The sequence below is a fragment of the Notechis scutatus genome, chromosome 3 (genome assembly GCF_049901735.1).
Source record: "Notechis scutatus isolate UNSWTSFEM ecotype Mainland chromosome 3, rNotScu1.2, whole genome shotgun sequence".
Lineage (NCBI taxonomy): Eukaryota > Metazoa > Chordata > Lepidosauria > Squamata > Elapidae > Notechis > Notechis scutatus.
Window position 1 is genome coordinate 101,903,932 of NC_142011.1, and position 20,396 is coordinate 101,924,327.

The following is a 20,396-nucleotide window of genomic DNA, read 5'->3' on the forward strand; positions in this document are numbered from 1 at the left end:
GGGGAGGGAAATCTTCATGATTAGTTTTAACTGGAAATTGGGAATCTTAGTTTCATAGGGTAAGGAAACTGAATATTGCATAAGAAGTTTGGTTATATATGTGTGTATTCACCCTCTAGTCCTTTTTTTTTTTGTAAGGATCATCTTTTTATAGAATAACAGAGTTGGAAGGGGCTTTGGAGATCATCTAGTCCAACCCGCTGCTCACACAGGAGCCCTATACCATTTTAGGCTAATGGTTGCCCAGTGCCTTCTTAAAAAATATCAGTGTTAGAACAGCCAAATTCTGAAATTGTTCCACTGGTTGATTGTTTTTACCGTCAAGAAATTTTCCTTTAGTTCTAAGTTGCTTCTCTCTTTGTTCAGTTTCTATCCACTTGGTGCTTTAGGGAATAGGTTGCCCCCCTCTTTTTTATGCCAGCACGTCAAATATTGTAATGCTAATATCATGTAGTACCCAGTTCTTCTTGTCACTAAACTGGACATACCCAATTCCTGCAACCATTCTTCATATACTTTAGCCTTCAGCCCTCACCCCCAATCATCTTCATTGCTCTTCTCTGCACTCTTTCCAGAGTCTCAACATCTTTTTCATATTGTGGTGACCAAAATTGGATGTAGTATTCCAAAGTGTGGTCTTATCAAGGCATTATAAAACGATAGTATCACTTCTCCTGATCTTGATTCTATTACAATCAGAATAACGAATCTTGATTCTATTACATTCAGAATAATCTTCTCTTTGGATAAGTACAATGTTCCCAATCCACAGAGACCAAAACCCACAATTTATATCTATTTTATAGCATAGTTTCAGTTTGCCCATTATGGATTTTTTGCTTTATTTTTGTATTTGACTATTTGTAAAGATGGCCACTATAAATTATAGCTTGACAATAAAACAAAATAATCATTTCAAGCAGCAAAAAGCCAGTAATATGAAATAAATGGATTAGCAGGCACAATGTTCCACCATTAAAGTCAATAATGAAGAATATGAAAAATATCTCTTAGCTTGGGAAAGGGGGCAAGGAATGGAAATTAAATGCAACAAAATAAAATAGGACTTACTTTGCTCTAGGTTGATGTACTAATCCTGGAAGCTCTTTATTAGCCTTAAGTTTTACATGTGAACTGGCACTTTTTTCCTGGGGAAAAAAAACAGACACATATTCACAAGTTGATGAGGGTTTTTTTTAATGCTAGGGAATATTTTCTATCACAGTCAATTGAATAATGAAGTATTCATGTATAAATATGAGAATTTAAACATGAAAAGGCAATCAAGTTTTACAATGGTAATCTATGACAAACCAGTCATAGATCAACCTCCTATTTGAACACCCAATTCAAAATATTGTGTTAAGCTTATTCTCTTTTTCATAGAATCTAAACAATTTGAATTATCCAATATTATCCAAAATGACACTGAAGCTTGAATAATGCAGTGCTTCCTCATGAAAAAAAGCACAATATTTAATAAAACAGACATAGGGTATCTGGGAGCCATAAATTCTTATTTCCATAATCTATTTTTTTTAATATCAAAACACATCTGTGCTTTCTGCTGCTGTATCCAATCAATGAATCTCATACTACCATACTGATTTACCACTCAGTGAGAACCAGATGGATCTCTTGTCCATTCTTACCACTTTTCATCCCATGCATTTTTCAGCCCCAAAGCATCTTGACTACCAGGAGATAGAAGCTGAATAGGGAAGCCATTAATAAAACTTTTTTGCAGCCAGTGAGATAATTCTATTGGCAAGCTCTCTGTTAATACCTGATATTTCTTAGGGTTGCAAAATCATATACTGCAAATAAGGGACTGAGGGACAGATAAGCAACAATACAGGAGTGGATTTTCCTTCAAAGCTATCAGTCTTGCCAGACCTTTCCACTCAATTCTTCAGCAGCACAATGTAAAGCTCAGAATAAAAGGTGCAATGTGCAACCTATCTCTTATGTTCTCTTGATCCCAGGGCACTTGGGCTTTCTTTTGCTTACAAACATGAGAGGCAGACAATAATCTCAAGTCAACAGAGGTGGGGGACTGAGTGCTATTGAAATTGAACGGGGGGGGGGGGGCAGTATGACAAGAGTCTCCTAAACTAGGGTTTTAAAATCAGCATCTAGTTCCACAAATCCGTAATGCTTGTTTGTTCTTCATTATCTCATGTGATCCATATCATTTTGCACTACCATCCTTGTGTGGAGTTACAGCTGACAGAAAATATAAACAAAATGGAAAAAAAAATACATGTCAATTTGACTATGGCTGTATTGGCATGGTTCCATAACTGAGACAGCACTGCTAGACTGATACTATTGAACTCAAGAGTGGAGAAGAATGTTTCTCTTATCAGAATTGACTGCTTTAAAATTAGATCACGATTTCAAATCTTGAGTGAAACAGAAAAACTGGCTAGATCTAACCACATTTAGTAACAGATCACAATGCGTGGGTTCTATTATGATTTAATGCAATATCTGAATTGACATATAATTTCTTCTTTTTTGAGAGAGAAACCCATGGTTTACATGCTAAACTATGATTAGTATGATCTTGTGATATTTGAATTAAACCTTCATGCTTATAATTATCATTTACAGTTCATTATTCAGAGGATTCAACAGACAAACCTAACAAAAGCACATCAGTAACTAAGTGCAACTAAATGTAAACTGTAAAGAGTACAGTCAGTAAAGAGTGAAGTCTTTGTTTTCTGTCTTGAATTCAGTCTGATTAATATATGTCAAGAAAGAACTTTGGCAGCATAAATAAAAATGAGACCACACTGGGTGCTCCCCAGACAAACTGCAAATCCCAGGAGTTATGGATTTCCAGGGAAGAAATAGTGAACTGGAGACAGCTCCGCTGAGAGTGGACCAGGCAGAATGAAGAGCTGATGAAAGGACTGACTCTTCCCAATTCATTTCTGAACAAGGAATTGGATTGCTCACAAGTGGTCTGGACAGTTGCTCCTCATGAGGAGACCACAAACTAGCAATCTCCAGTAGATTTAGAATTCATCACATGAGGGAATGCCATAATAGCCCAAATCATGGTTCAGCTCCTTTATGGGCACAGGGTTTGTATACTTCCTTTTTGAAATCACCTTTGAAAATTGCTTGTTAACTACTTTTAGGAACTTTCCTAAAAGAATGGCATGCTTTATACACCCAGGGAGCTTCCTCCAGCTCTTAGCAAAATACATTTTAAATGTAAAGAGGGTGTCTAGAAGGTTGATTTTGGAAAGTTATAAACAGGCTAAGGGTCCAGATGGATCTGAAATAAAATTTAAAATTAATTATAAGAATCCAACCAGTTGGAAAATGCTGTTATACAGAATTCTTTAAAAATATGTTAACCGGATAAACAAATGAAACCAGCTGATGCCTTGATAATGAAAAGAAATATTGAAATAGCTAACCCAAGGAGTGATCTGGATAATTCTTCTACCGCTTACTGGATTTACAAAAAGAGTTTTGTGAAAGTTTTGAAGAATTCTGTGAGAAGAAGAAGAAATGAAATCAAAATCTAGTACATTATTTGGAAGAACTAAAGCTAAATGTAAAAGGAAGAAATATAAAATTGGGTTTTTTGATCAAGATTAAAATAGATACAGTATATTCTTCTCTCTGGTAATTATACATCAACTTTTGCTGAACAGGACTGAATGACGACGTTTTTAATTTTGTTTATAGATAACAGAAGATATGAGAAATGGCAAAAATACATAATTATATTTTAAGAGAAGTTGAAAGTTACAAATTGTTTATATTTGTAATAAAGGGAAAAGTGATTTCTTTAGATATTTCTTTTTTCTTTACTCTATTTTTTCTTTTTAAATTTCCTTTTTTCCATTTTATTTTATTTTTAATTTTGTATTAGTTTTTATCTTTTTAATTGTAATGTTTAATGAAAAAAATGAAATCCCAGGAGTTACAAAACCAACAGTTCTGAATCTGGTAGGCTAGGAAAGACTTAAAATATTTTTTGTACCTTTACAAAAGAGGTAGAAGAGAATGTCACTGCTAAGTCTTTAGCAAAGTTTCTGCATCATGTTAAGCCAGAGAGGTTCAGACCTGACATCGTAATAAACATGAGTTCCACTGGCCTTACTTGACCTGATCAGCTTAATTTTTTTTGACATCTTGAAGCCACCATTTGAAATATTGGGTATGTTAGGTATTTTTTACATTAAGTCTACTCCTCTCAGTACTGAGGGCTTTTCCTTTCCAAAAAGATTTAATGAACTAACAGAGATTGACACTACAGTGTTCTTCTCTCAAGTTATTATGACATATCCTTTCCTGATTCGATTTTTGTAAATTCTTTCTTTGCCAGACTCACTGGGATTTTGCCAATCATCTATTGTTCTACACTACCACAGGAATAATATAATCTTTGGCCAATATTTTCTGGAAATAAAATCATGGAACTTGCGTTTTCAAGCAAGTTCTTTTTCCTTTCTTCTTAGTAAAAGTGTTTTATTGACACTTTGGTAAAGGACACAGATTGCCTGGAACTTGCCCAGAGGTCAAGTAACGTGCAATATATTCTATAATCTATTTTGAAATCCTCCTGAAATGGCTTGAAACAAGTGACTCTTTGAACAGCTCCAAAATCTGCCTTTGGGCTTTGCTTACAACCAGCATAGCTAACTTTTGCTTTTCCTTAACAACCAAAGCATTGGGCAATCTGCCTACCCTCTCATCTTCACCAGGCAGCATGGAAAGGCATTTTTGTCCTTTGGTTAAGATGACATTGGCCTTTATGTCATATATGTAGGATAAATATGCTGTTGCAAAGTATGTTACATTTTTTCTACACAACGTAATCTCTTGAGTAACTCTAAAATAGTCATTTTCTCTTTAATTACAATACCATAAAGTGAGAATCTTAAGCAGTTTCCCCATTCCTTTTGTGCTTGTGAGCAGATGTTGTGGACCCTTTTCTATAATGACTGCTGGATCGTTTTCTCATTCTCTAAGGTCAGCCATGAGGGACACAACTATATATAAAGCTGTGATTTTACAGAATGCTTTCTATCATCTTCTCTAGTTCCCCAGCCTCTCGTTACCTTTGATCTTTTTCTGTACAGGTATACATTTTTCCAAACAAAGCAATATGCTGTAGTTACCAATTATTTTTATCTTCTGAGAAACAATTATGAACATCATGTGGGTCCCAAAGGCAGTTTTAGATGTAGAGATAATGCAGAAGGATGGTGTTTTCCTTCAACATTTTTAAAAAAATGAAATAATGAAAAAGTTTTTTAAAAAGCAAGACTGAGAAAAGTCGCTTCCCTCGGTATCATGTTGGGGAGCCAGTTCTTAAGCCTGGTTATGTCATAGTGGATGAAGGAATAAATTACTTTGGAGAAGTTCCCTTTCTGCTTTGACCCAAGCTGTCCCATTCACGGATCCCAGATATTGCACAAAATTCCTGTTCATTAAGCCCACTCTATAAATTAATGAAACAAAAGAGATAATTCAGTTTGGAGAAACTGAGGCATCAGAATTCAAATCTAGTGGAGGTAACAAATTTTGCATTTTTATTTTTTTTTAGTTTTGAATGTTATAGGGAATGTTACTGCTGTTGAATAAAATAGGGGGCTTTTTTTAGAATATCTTTTTAGAATACAGAATACCAGAGTTGGGGCTCTTCTAGTGCAATATCCTGCTTTAGCAGGAAACCCTATAGCAGGAGTGTCAAACTCAATTTCATTGAGGGCTGCGTCAGGGTTCTGTTTGACCTCAGGAGGCCAGGGTGGGCGTGGCCAGCTCGACGCCACTTGTATCCGGGGTGCCTGTAGTGGCCCGAGTGCTCTATCAGCGAAAATGGGCTCCCAAGCTCCGTTTTCAGCTGTGACGGCTTCCTGCAACCCTCTGCCAGCAAAAACAGAGCTTGGGAGAGCCGTTTGGACAGTCCTTTGCTGTTTCCAAATTGGCCTCATGGGCCAGATCTAAGCACCCTGTGGGCCGGATCTGACCCTCAGGCCTTGAGTTTAATATCCCTACCCTATACTATTCTGGATAAATGGCTGACCAACCTCTTCTTGAAAACCTCCAGTGATGGAGAATCCATAACGTCTGGAGGCAAGCCATTCCACTGCTTAACCATTCTATTGACAGGAAAATTTCTCCTTAATTCTAAGCTGGATTTCTCTTTGATAAGCTTCCATCTGTTACTTCTTGTTCTTCCCTTAGATGCTTTGGAGAATAGGTTGACCGCTTCTTCCCTGTGGCAGCCCCTCAAATACTGGAAGACTGCTATCATGTCAACCCTAGTCCTTCTCTTCGTTACACTAGACATACCCAGTTCCCGCAACCAGTTAACATGATTTTTTTAAAAGAATCAACTGTTGATGATAATCCCAACAATAAAATGTCTAAAATTTAGGGAAAGTATATGTGTTTTGCAAATATCCCTAGTTATTTTTCCAGTTTGGCGCAGATTACTATTGTATTATGTGCTGACAACAGCCCTAAATAACTACCTATGCTGGGTGCAATAAATTGTGCAGTATATTAGTATTGGACACAAGGGGCCAAAGATAAAATCTTATTCCAGATAAAGATTATTAGACGGCATTAAGCAAGTTGCAATTTCTCATCCTAATGTATCTCAAAGACTACGAATTGATACCAATTTGTCTTTTTAAGTAGATTGGGGAGCGGGGAGGTTGATAGAAGAAATGGGTACAGCTAATCATCAAGTTTATCCAGGGAGAAGCAGCCATAATACCATATCGTTCTGCAGTGTTTTTAAAAAGCAACTATCTACAACAAAGACATATCACAGTGAGGGATCCTTGATGCTCTCTGAGCTTTCTTGCAGATGTTTCATTATCCTAACTAGGTAACACCATCAATACTAAACTAGCACTGATGATATTATCTAGTTAGGGTAATGAAACATCTGCAAGAAAACAAGTAAGCTTAGAGAGTATCAAGGACTCCTCATTTCAATCTGAGCTACAAACATTCTCCTTTTTTGGTGTCACATATCACAAAGATTAATTCATTGATGAATAAGAATGGCAAATTTGCCTGTATTTCTATGGCGTGTGTGTGTGTGTGTGTGTGTGTATGTGTGCGTATGTGCGTGCATGTTTGTGTATGTTGATTATGTGGAATCAGATCACAGAACTTAGCAATCACACATATAGGCTCTTTCAAGAAGATTATCGATAGAAAGAAAGAAAGAAAGAAAGAAAGAAAGAAAGAAAGAAAGAAAGAAAGAAAGAAAGAAAGAAAGAAAGAAAGAAAGAAAGAAAGATAGATAGATAGATAGATAGATAGATAGATTATATGTCAACTATATCATTTCTCATTATCAGCCTTCCTTGCTAGTGGTTCCTTTATTATAAACATGTTATCTACCATATCAATATTCTCCTTATAAGTTTCAAGGCTTGTTGCTATATACGTGGAATTCATGAGGACACACAAATATATGTACACAAATACACACAAAAACTTAAATGTTAAAAAATGAATAATAGAATCAGAGAATTGCTGACTGACATTGCGGACTCATACGCAAGTGGTGATCAATAGGACACCCAGATCCCTTTCATAGGCACTACTATAGAGCCAGATACTGCTTATCTTGTATCTGTGCAACCACATCTGCGGTTGGTCATCTGGTAGTGATATTGTCTATCTCACATTGTTCTATCTTATCAAAAAGTAGGCTGTTATCTACTTTATCAAATGCTTTACTGAAATTTAAATATATAGATTTAAATTCATAGTACATAGATCTGCATAAATCTGTATTCACAGTATTTCTTTGGTCTACTTAGTCACTTTATCAAAGAAGGCAATAAGATTAGTTTGGCATGACCTGTCTTTAACAAACCCATGCTGGCTTCTAGTAATCACTTTGTGCTGTCAAGTCTGCTTCTTCATTATCTTTTCTACATATTCCCCAGGTATTAATGTCAACCTGACTGATCTGCAGTTTTTTGGATCAACTCCCTCTTTTTTTTTTTTTTTAAAACAAGTTTTATTAATTTTTAAAACACACAAATTATCATTATTCATTACATGTTTAAACCTTTTTCCATTGTAAATTTAACAAGTCAGATAAATTATGATTCTATTTTAAACCATTTCCATATAATATACCAAAACCTCTTATTCAATTTCTCTTTACTTCTCTTTACTCTTATTCAATATCATTATTATTATCTCATCTGTTTCTTTCTGACTTAGTTACCATTATTCTCATTCTATATTTCTACAAGTTTTTACCAATTCTCCCCCAAAAAGACATATACACACAACACACAAAACATAAAAAAATCTTTTTGAAAGTAACTTGGACCCAGGTGTCTCTCTCTTCATGGACTTCAATTATATTCATGCTCATCTTACATATCATTACTTATTTTATTTACCATTCTAAGCCTTCTATATTAACTTCTCCACATATTTCACACTTCTTAATTCTACCTTAATTAATCATCTTAGTTTGAATCATTATATTTGTATCTTTTGTCCATTTTTTATCATCCCTTTGTCTCATTCCTTATGAAAAAAAAAGAAAATCAGTTTCTCCTGAAATCATTAATCAGAGTATGATGCCTTTTTATCTCCCCCCTAAGTTAATCAAATTAATCTTTAAAATAATATCTAATACCCAATCAGATTTTGCTTGGTACATTCTATCTAACTAATACATCCAACACAATTAAGTGCATAATTAGACAATAAATCCAAATATTAAAAAAAAAAATACTATAATAAAAATTTTATAATAACATCAATACCATAATTTTATTAAACTCTTTAATTAAAACAATATTCTAAACCTCTCCTATTATTAAGTTTTAAAGCCAATCATTTTTAAACATTTTAACATTTTAATCTCTTATCAACTCTTAAACCATTGCAATACTACCATCTCATCTTATGTACCTTGCAAAATCTTTTTTTTTTTTTAAAAATTATACTTTATCCATTATCCATAAAAAATTCCTTTTTTTCATTTAATTTCAAAACGTTGTAGCTTTTCTCCACCTTTTCCCTTTCTTTCTTCTCCCAACAAACCTTTCTACCCCCCTTCTTTCTAGCCTCTGCCTTACCGGCTTCCCTTCTCTGTCGTATTCCTTTTCCCCTTTGTTTACTATCATCATATTGGTTTTGCACTTTATTTTTCCCTTTCTTAAATGTTTTTTAGATCTTAAGTCCTTAAGTCCTTTAGTTTTCTTCTTTTCTCTTCTTTTCTTTTCTTTCTCTCTTCCTTCTTTCTGGATCAAATTCTGAGATTCATTAAAGATGGCTCCTTCCTTTCTTTCTTGTTCCTCTGCTGTCTTCATCTGTTGTAATGTTTGTTGATAATTAATAAGCGCCATTTCTAAGAAAAGGAAAGCTTCTTCCACACCATCTTTACCATTTTTTTTTGCTTGTTCATATTCTTTTCTTAGTTCCTCAACAGAAAGAGCCATTATAAATCTTTTCTTTTCTTTTCTCCTTCTTTCTTCTTACAACAACCAGAATATTCAAAAGAAAATAAAAAAGATAAAACAGTCCCAAAGTTATCAATCAGTCCAAACCAAGGCAGAGTTCTCACTTTCTCCTTCTGGGGTAATATCAATCAAAGAGAAAGAAAGTCCAAATCTGTTTAAAATCTTATTACAATATATTCTAGTCTTCAAATCCTTAAGGCATCTGCTCCAACAAAGTCTTAGCATACAAATATTTTCTTTTTAATCCTCTCTCTTCCCACTCATCGCTTAAAACCAATTTCCACCTAAAAAAATAGATTTCTTAATATCCAGTTATTTATTCCGTAGGAAAAGAGGGAAAGCTATCCTTTCAGCACCTTCAAACAGCCGCTTTTTCCTCTTCTGGCAGGTATTATTCAGAAAGTCATACTTTTCAGGAATTTTATTAAATATGTCTTAGAGTCCTAGGAGCCAAGAAAAACTTTCTCCTCTCAATCACTTTCTCCACTTCCTCCTGCGCATTCTTACCCGGCTGCCAGCTTCTTTGTGGCGGCCATTACGGACCGCCGCTGCACCGTCCTGGGAAAAGGGGGTTCTGCCGGCCAGGGAGGGGTCTGCAACACCCCCAGTCCCTTCTCCGGATCCCCCCTACCTTCAGCTGCCCCTGCAGGGCAGCCTAGCTCCGTACCCGTGTGGGTCGGAGCCCCAAAACGGCTAGCGCGGCAGGGATCGCGCAGCTTCGCAAATCCCTGCCGCTCGCGAAGCCGACAAACCGGAAGTTCCAACTCCCTCTTTTTAAAGATTGGAACCATATCCCACATGGTCTAGGTCCAGGAGTTCTCAACATTTTCTGGATGATCTATCCTCCCAGACTGCAGTTATTCAGGGTATGCCATAACATAACAGCAAAGGTCCAAAGGACTATTTAGAACCAGTGGAAATATCCTGCAGGCTTCTTGATTATCACCCTTTGAAGAACCATTCAATGCCTCCTTAGATATTCTAGCAACTGCATTTGAGATGGCAGCTTTAAATGGAATTCCATTTGGTTTTCTTTAAAAAAAAAAGTGGGGTACAAATGAAAAAAGTTGAATTTTTAAAAAGTGCACAAGAACCTTTATCATGGCAGGTTTTTTGAATCCCTAACAGTGAAATGGTAGCTTAATTCTCCGAAACTACAGTTTAAAACTAGTAAAACACTTGGCTTGTAAAATTTGAAAAGTGACACTGTAGGCAGAATGACAACAAAAATATACTTCAGAACCAACCCTCTTAATACTGAGAGTGTTCTCCCCCACTCCCCAAATTACATCTGCTACTGTTCTACTTTTTTCTGACCTGGGGTTCCCATCAAAACCCCAACAAAATCAGTCATCACAAAATGAACTGGAGAAAGTCAGAGTTTGATATGGCCATCTACTTTGCTATAAGAAAACCCATCATCCTAGTAGAAATTGAAGCAAAGCTAATATTTCTTACCTGTCATTTTGATAAAATGATTTCAAGGGCACATTTCCTGGGCAACAATTCAGTAGTTGTCTGCTATTAGCTTTTTCTTTCTTTCTTTCTTTCTGAGGTGTTTTTCTCTTTTCAACTACAACTGATCTACAATCCAATACTAGATCTCCTTAAGTTTCTAAGACCACCCAGCATTAGCTAGATGATGCCATCAGTTCTAGGATATCACTTCACTAACCACTTCACTTGCCTCAAACAGCAACCACTTAGTAGGAACACCATTGTAAGATACCAACAGTCAATCAGATTTAGCTACATTCCAACATCTGCTGAAACTAAATGAAATCTGTTTGGACTGAGAGGAATACTTCCTTTGCAATATAGACACTGATAAATTGCTAAACTGACTTTTAATGCTGCTGAAAATATTCACAAAAAAGAGGTGTTAGGGTTTAGTCCCACTAGATGAAATAAAAGTTCCATAATAAACCATGGTACTGAATTTCATAAACTGACTGCTTGATCTGATCTCACTGACAACTTTGACAACTAATGCAAGATTCTTCAAAGAAAATATTTCTGAAATCTGCTTTAAATATATTTCAGTGCAGTTTCAAAAACTTAGGTAAATTCAAATGGAATACTGATCAAGGGAAGATCTAATGCCACTTGCTAATGATTGAATAGTTTTTTTTCTATTAGCATTGTTAAACATTTTATCACACAGAGAAACACACTATTGTTTGTTGGTTCCTCTGTAGGCTGTAATGATTATTAAAGATAAACTAATTACTAGATGTCTTTTTGTTGCATTTGTATAGCTTTATCACATGGAAATTTCAAGAATATTAGGAAATAGCAGTAACTGGGTAGCCAGATGCTATTAGTAAAGAAACAACACTATGATTAAATGTTTCCTAATCATTTTTTTTTTAAAAAAAATGCATCATCTCACTTTAAATAATTCTTTCTCTTGATCTACCTTGGAATTTCCTTTATCTATTTTTTTCTCTGCTAATTTTATACAATGGACCCATTCATTCTTAACATTAATCTGAATGAACCATAACTACTTCCCTAGTTTTCTACAACATTAAGAGTTTCCTTAATATTAGAGAAAGGCTCTTCCTTAAATTGTCAGATTTTAAATGATACTATAGGAACCTCTTCAACTATATGATATATCTTTCTAGTCTTTGTTATGCTAGCTGAGGAGTTACAGAAGTTTGAAGAATAATCCACATGGAAGGGACCAAAGTGGGACAAATTTTTATTTGAAAACCATCTGACATTATACAGTACATGTGAAGTTGATGTGCAAAGCATTCCTAGATTTTCTTTATTCCACCCAAAACTAACCATAGGAAAATCTATAGAAAATGCTGCTTACTTCCTACAAATCTCTTCCTTATAAAACAACAATTGTACAATAGATATATTTTAGATAGCAGACAGTTTGGATCACAACGGCAATACCCAACCCAATGCATGAGTCTTAGTTGTATTCTTACTAGCATTCTCAAAAGACTGGTGATCTGTCAAATATCTCTTATAAATATTACAAAAGTTATACAATTATTGCTAAAAACTTAGACATAAGTTGTGGAAGGATTCTTCAAACAAGCATTACATTAGGCTAGGGCAGTGGTGGCTAACCTTTTTAGGCTCCCGTTCCAAAAATTGTGTGCGCACCAACGCGCACGCACTCACATGCCAGCACCCAGAATGCAATGCGTGCCCCCACCCCACGCCCCCTGTGCATGCGTGCGCAACCACCCCCTCCCACCACCCCTTATCTGTACTGCACCTCACAGCTGATTTTTCGGCTGGTTTGAAGCCTTTTTCAGTCTTCCAGAAGCTTGGGAAAAGCCTCTGCAAGGCTTTTCAGGGAGAATTATAGGCCTGTTTTATCACTTCCAGTATTACAGGAAGTGACGAAATGGCCCTATAATTCAGCCTGAAAAGCCTTGCAGAGGCTTTTTCCAAGCCTCTGGGAGGCTGAAAAAGGCCTCAAACCAACCCCCCCCCAAAACAGCTGTGAGGTGCACACAGGCGCAGTGAGGTAAGTTTGCCTGAGCCTCGCGTGCCAGCACAAATGGCTCTACGTGCCACTTGTGGCACGCATGCCATAGGTTCACCATCATGGGGCTAGGGGATGCTTAGCCACAGACAGAACAAAGGTTCGTTTAGTGACATATAGATAGTTCTCTTTACATTTTATTTACAAAGGTGAGCTACTGGTTAGTTGCAAAGGTATGCAATGCGAAATCAGGTCTCTCAAGGCTCAAGAAAGGATTGTTCCCTGTAAAGACTGGAGACTAAGTTGGTATCTCCTGCCCATAAAGCTCATATTACTTTGTTGAATGCTTTCATTCACATGGAATAGAAAGGTTATTCTCAGACAAGTGCCAGTTTTATAGTCTTCTTCTTTGCAATTTTGTTCTTACAAAAAAAACCAGTGACAACAGGATGATCTAAATATAAATCTGTGCTCCTGTTAGATTCTTTTCCTACTTCCTTCTCTTGGTGTTTACATGAATAATTATTCTGTTCTAGTAATTAAGGTGTCAGTCTGCCAGAACAATATTCATGTTACACAGGGCCATATCCGTCATTTCCTACAATCACAGGTATCTCAAAACAACTGGAGAGTATTGATTATATTATAAACTTACAACAAAGTGGTGTTTAGAGACTTATGGGAATACATTCAGGTTTTCACATGGTGCTTAGTACCAGAATTGCACACAATTTCCCATAATGGCAGACCCAGCACAGAGATGCCCAGGATCATAAGCAGAGCCAAGACTAATGTCCTTTTGTCAATAAAGCCACTGAAAAAGCACAGCGCTGTAGAAAAAAAATATCATTATTAGTTTTGTATGCAATCATTCTAGGTAATTATTATTTTATAGTATGATTGGCGTCATGTTGACGCCTGTATACACAACCATGACATGAGTTGATAGACTTTGGCACAGTTCCATTATTGATGTGCATTTTGCCCTGGGCTCTTAGAAAATATGCTTCACAATTTGCTCTTACAGTGAGTTTTTATTTCAATAAAAAAGGATACCTTATAACTGATGCACTTCAGGCAAAGATGAAGCCTCTTCATTTTTCAGCACTAGGTTTTGTACAGCTATTGCCAGGAGCACCTCAGTCCAGCAACACAAAAATACACACTTCAAAATATCTTTTATGGTTGCACTTTATATTTTGGAGAACAAACAATTGTCCAGCTCCCTTCCTTTTGCACCAGACTAAGGGTTCCATTACAAGCCAAACAAAGAACTGCTTACAGAGTTCAAAAACAGGAAACAGATTGGTAATCTTTGTGAGTCTGGAGTCTTGTGCCTCTTTTCTGCACCTAAAATATCAGAATGCCTGAAAGCATGAAAGGGAAACTATTGCAAAAATAGAAATGTGTCTGAATTAAAATTCAGAAAAACTCTAGAATATCATTTCCCCCCTCTGCTTTTAAAAGGGCTACTTGCTATTATTTGCAGTCTGCAAAGCTTTATTTAAAACTTATATGTTCTATATAGATTTTTAAAGCCACTTAAGATTTATTAGAAACTTCTGATAAATAATAGATGATGTAAGGCCAAGTTATTTGTATTCTTGGATCAAGGGAGTCAAATCATTTGTTTCCCTGGACCACTTTTTCTTCAGCTAGAAAAAAAATCCAAACATAATGATGCTCCATAGGGCATTCCCTTGAATGAGACATGAACTGCTTGTGTTCCACAACATTTATGCGGTACATTTCATTAGCACATTTTCTTTTAATAGTCTCAGAGGAATTTACCAACAGTAACCAATTGAGTTTTTAAATTGGAAGAAGATTTAAGTTCTAATTATTCATCAATGAGAGTAAACACTAATTGAAATTCTGAACTGTAAGAATTATCTTCCAGCAATTTGTGATATTTTTGGAGTACAAGAAATAAATAAAATACTAAACAATATCCAACTTAAGATTATCTTTGATATGGATTTATTGCAACAAGATCTCTTGGGTTATTTTATAAATTCTTTTATTTTAAAAGTTTTATAATTTGTGGGGCTGTATAATGTACATCTATGAGTATAACCAATTTGTGTCTCATGAACACTGTAGCTAGGTTTGTACCTCAAACTTTATATGCAGTTGACATTGTCATTTTATAATTTTGAGACCACAATTTTTGCCATTTTTCTATATCAATCCCATATCCAAAAATTTTCCCCCAAGCAATCATCATTTCTTTAACTTGTTCCTCCTCCAATTTAAATTCTAATAAGTGTCCATAAAGTTTTTTAATTACCTTTTCATCAGTACCCATTAAAATCTTATCTGTCAGTCAACTTATCATAAATACCTTCTGCTTTAACATCTTTGTCAAATCTAGATTGTATTTGCAAATATGAAAACCAGTTCATTTTTACACCTTGTTCTTCCAACGCTTGAATAGATTTAAGTTCACCCTTTTCATTCAATATCTCACCATATCTAACTGTTTGTTCCTTTTTATATATTATTTGATAAGAAAAAGCTTCAATGGTAGATATCCATAGTGGAATTTTTAAATAATATTGTCTTTTTATCTTCTCCCAATTCAAAAACAATGCCTCTAGAATATAATGTCTTCTAAAATGCCACTGTGTTTTAGTTCCCTTGTACCAAAGGAAGGCATGCCATCCCAACAGCAAGTCATGCCCTTCTAAGGTCAATAGTCTATTGTTCCTTAATGTTATCCATTCCTTTACCCACATCAAATGTGTTGCTTGGTAATACAACTCCCAGTTAGGCAAGGCAAACCCTCCTCTTATTCTTGCATCTTGTAACAATTTTAATTTTATTCTTGCTTTTTTGCCCTGCCAAATATATTTCAACACAATTCTATTTAAATCTTTAAAAAACTCCTTTCCTAGTCGGATTGGAATTGTCTGGAATAAATATAAAATTCTAGGCAATACATTCATCTTAATTGTAGATATTCTCCCAATCAATGATAATTGTAAGTTTCCCCATTTTATCAAATCTGTCGCAATCTGCTGTTTGAGTTTAAAATAATTATCCTCCTTCAGTGTACTACATCTCAATGTAATGTATATCCCTAAATACTTAACCTTATTTGTGACCTGTATTTCTAAAACTTCTTCCAACTCTTTCTTTCATCTTACTACCATATTCTTTGTTAGTATCTTTGTTTTATCTTTGTTTATTTTCAAACCTGCTACTTTTCCATATTCTTCTATTTTTTCTATTAATTTAGGTGCTGTTTCCAATGGGTCTTTTAATATAAATACCAGGTCATCTGGTAAAAGCTTGCAATTTATACTCTTCCTTTTGGATTTTCATTCCTTTTATTTCTTTATCTTCTCTAATATTCCTATTCAACACTTCCAATATTAACACAAACAGCAGGAGTGACAATGGACAACCTTGCCTTGTCCCTTTTCTTATATCTATAGATTCTGTTAGTTCTCCATTTACCATAACTTTTGCAGTTTGTTCATAATATATCATTTCAATGGCTTGAATGAATTTGCTTCTCAGGATGTGCCTCGTAGTATTCCAGAGTATCCCAAACAATTCTCACATTGTCTTTGATTTGTCTCTTTGGCAGGAATCCATTTTGGTCAATAGGATAAAATTATTTAGGTATCTTTTTAGTCTTTCTGCCAAGATTGAAGCAAAGATTTTATAGTCTGAATTTAATAGGGATATAGGTCTGTAATTTTTAACTTGTTGCAGGTCTGTATCCTCCTTCGGTATAAGTGTAATGTATGCTTCTGTCCATGTTTGGGGTATTTTTTTCTTTAACATAACTTCGTTCATAACTTGTAATAGGTGATTCAGTATTTCCTGAAAGGTAAAATTTTGCTGGTAAGCCATCTGGACCTGGTGCTTTTCCAACATTCTATTTTTTTAAGGTTTCTGTTAATTCCATCATTGTTATATTCCCTTCTAGCATTGTTTCAATATCTTTAGGTATCTGAGGTAAGTTCGCTTTCTGTAAATATTGCTTAACTTTTTCTTCTTGAATATTCTCTTGAAAATACAATTTCCTATAGTAATCTTGTATAATTTTTTTTTACTCCTCTTGGAATTCAATTAGTGACTCTTCCTTTCTAGCTTCTTCCTCTTTTCCTCTAAAATATTCTAAGTAGAATAGCTCAGCCTTTTCAACTGTGTCAATTCTATGTCTTTGTTCCTGCCAGGTGAACAAAAGGCCTTCTGGCATCAACCACCTGTAATTTACTCCTCTTTTAAGTAACTCTTTAGTCAAAAATAAATATTCTCTTCTCATCTCTCTTACTCTTCATGGTACCTGCTTCAGCACCACAATTTCTTTATCTTTGTACTTTAAGGTTTTCTCTCTTGCCACCTGTAGTATCTGTGTCTTAATAATCTTTTTAGTGAATCTAATATGAACTTCTTTTGGTAGTCTGTTTCTCATTGCGTATCTTGTATATACACGGAACACTTCATCCATCCCATCCATCATCTTCTCTTTGGTTATCTCTAATGCTTCTGCCAGTATTTCTGTCATTATTTCAGCAAGATTTTCACCTTTTCCTTCTTCTATATTTTGAAATCTTAGATAGAATTCTGATCTGTCAATTTCCCATCCTAATGGTTCGCATCTGTGCTTCTAAATATCACTCAATCGAGCGTCAATATCTCCAATTTTCTTATCCCTTTGTATATCTTCTTCTTCAATTTTCTTAATTCTGTCCTCATATTTCATCATCATCTGTTGAATGTTCTCTACTTTCTCATCTGTCTTTCAGTTCTTTGTTCAATATTCTCAGCTCTTTGCTCAATATTCTCTATTCTCTTTTCACTCTTCTGGATTCCTTGCATAATCATCTGTAATGTCACTTCCTTCTCTTTCTCCTGTTGTAAAATTGTCTGTATTGACCGCTGTCCTCCAGATGGTGAAGAGGCTATTGGGTACCAAGGAAGCTGGTGCTGTTCTTTCTGCTCATCTTGTGCTTACCTGTAGAGAGGAAGAGAGAAAAAGGAAAAAAGGAAAAAAAAGGGGGGGAAAGGAGTACAGGGAGGCAGTTGCCACTCCAAAAAAAAAAAAAAAAAGGGAAAAAAAATCCTCAGGCACTTATGTACCTTAATCCAATTATTTTTCTTAATAAAAAAGAGAAAAGGAAGAAGATAAAAAAGTAAAAAAAATACATTCTAGTTTCTGGAATAGAAGGTTAAAATCCAAACATAAAAATCCAAACTGGGAGGGGGGGAGTAGAAAAGGAGATGGAAAATAATCTAGAGTTAAGCCAGCTGCTACTACTAAGTATCCAAGGCTCTTTAATAAATCAAACTCAACGTTTCTGGTTCCGGTATTTTCAAGGTCACTTCAATCTTCTTTCTTTCAACTTCAGCTCAAAGCTCTAATTATTTAGTTTCACAGATGAGCACCTGAATAAACAATCTACCATGCTCATCCCACTATCTTTTCCATTGCAAAGCTCAGAGTCCTTGAGTATAGCAAGTACATAAACAAAGTGAGAAAGAAACAATATGTCCAAGCTTCTAAATGTCAGTGCTACTTTTTTCCCCTTCACTTTCACTCCCCCCTCTTGTATCCAATACCAGAAACAAAAAGAGAAAATGGAATCCTTCTTTAAAACAAAAAACAAAACAAAAAACAACTCAAATCCAAAAGAAGAGTCTTAATGAAAACAGACTTTCAAAAAATTATTAAAAAACAACAACAACAACGATGAAAATTTAAAAGAAACCAGTCCAGTTTAAAGTTCAGTAACTTTTCCAAATTCAAAGTTCCAATAAAAAGTGAAAAAGAAAAAAAACTTTCACTTTAACTAGTTTAATTTCACCACTTAAACTCTTTCCTCTTCACTTTTAATTTCATTTTAAATCTTTCAGGATGTTCTCTTCAAGTAATAATAAGTACACTTCCCTTCAATCTCTTCCATTCCAGAGCTGTCCCAGCTTCAGCAGCTTGAATGGCTGCCTCTCCGCCACCGCAAAAGGGCTTTTCCTAGATCAACCAGGGACTTTGCGATGTCCCTGGGTTCAACAGGATGTGCCCTCCTCAGTCACTGTCTCTACAGGACGGTTTAGGGCCGGTGGGACCGACCTGCAATGGAGATATCAATGGCAATCTTGGAGCTTCAAGATCGCACACTATATCGCTGAGACGCCAGCTCTGCCCCCCAATACATTTTATTTTTTATTTACAAATCATAAGACACAGCTTTGATTTTTTTTTTCATTAGCAGGACAGTCTTTATATCTATTAACATTTCATAGCTAAGCATAAGCAGACTGCCCAACACAGTCTCACACCAAGGACCATATAGGTGCCACCTGGAAAATTTCTTCTGGAAAGTTCAGAAAAGTTAGCCATACAATGTCTACGCCCATGTATTTGGTGGTAAAAAATTGACTGGCCGTTTGCTGGCTCTAGTTTGAACACTGTCCCAATTCAAATTTCCTGATTCAAAGTGACTGGAGGAAACTAGTAGAATGCAATTTTAAACTAACAGCATATTGATGAGCTTCTAAATTATGCCTTATAAGACTTCTGCAATCAAACAACTATAAAAAGACATATTAGAAGATGAAAGACTCATAAAAATATGAAAATGGGCGTTGGTTCTTACCTGATACGCCTCTTCTCGTGGAACTGCGTAGAGCATCCAGAGAGTGGGAGGTGCTTCAGTCCTTCCTTCTCACAGGCTGAGTTATAATTGAAGAACGCTCCTCCTTCCTCCACGTGGCTCCTCCATGCGTTCTCCCAGTTTCACGAAGACGAGAGGACAACCATAATCCTCTAACTGAACTAGTAAACAACTCAAGTATATACAATAACGATCATTGGCCGAAAAACAGAATTCCCTACCAGACGGACCAAGAAGGGTGGGGCTGGATGCTCTACGCAGTTCCACGAGAAGAGGCGTATCAGGTAAGAACCAACGCCCATTCTCCGTAGAACTGCTGCGAGCATCCAGAGAGTGGGACATACCAAAGCATGTTTGTCCTACGGGCGGGACTCCGTCTGGATCGGAATCTCCTTAGGATCCCCAACCACTTGCTGTAGGACTCGCCTGCAAAGGACGCTTCAGCCGAAGCGAAAGTGTCAATCTTATAGTGGCGTATGAAAGGTGACGGAGAGGCCCAAGTGGCCGCCCGGCAAATGTCAAGAAGCGAGGCTTGAGTAGCCCAAGCTACTGATGTAGCTGCGCTCCTGGTGGAATGAGCCGTTATCCCACTGGGGATTGGAAGAGCTTGAACTGAATAGGCCTTGGAAATGGTCGCCTAATCCACCGGCCTACCGTGGATGGTGGTACCTTTGACCCAGCGTTTTAGGCTGAAATGACAAAAACAGGGACTCCGATCTCCTGATGGATTGCGTGCGACATATGTAAATACGCAACGCCCTTCGAACATCGAGGGTGTGCCATTGCCTCTCCCTATCATGCAGAGGCTTTGGACAAAAATTA

At 36.0% G+C, this 20,396-nt stretch overlaps 1 protein-coding gene across 2 annotated transcripts in view; it reads right to left on the reverse strand.

Moving 5' to 3' along the window:
• Positions 1-20,396, reverse strand: part of C3H1orf21 (chromosome 3 C1orf21 homolog) — a 148,021-nt gene that overhangs the window by 19,219 nt on the left and 108,406 nt on the right. For both annotated transcript variants that reach the window (XM_026669268.2, XM_087960852.1), the window contains exon 4: positions 1,072-1,148. In XM_026669268.2, coding sequence (XP_026525053.1) covers positions 1,072-1,148 — 77 coding nt within the window. The remainder of the gene's footprint in view (positions 1-1,071; positions 1,149-20,396) is intronic.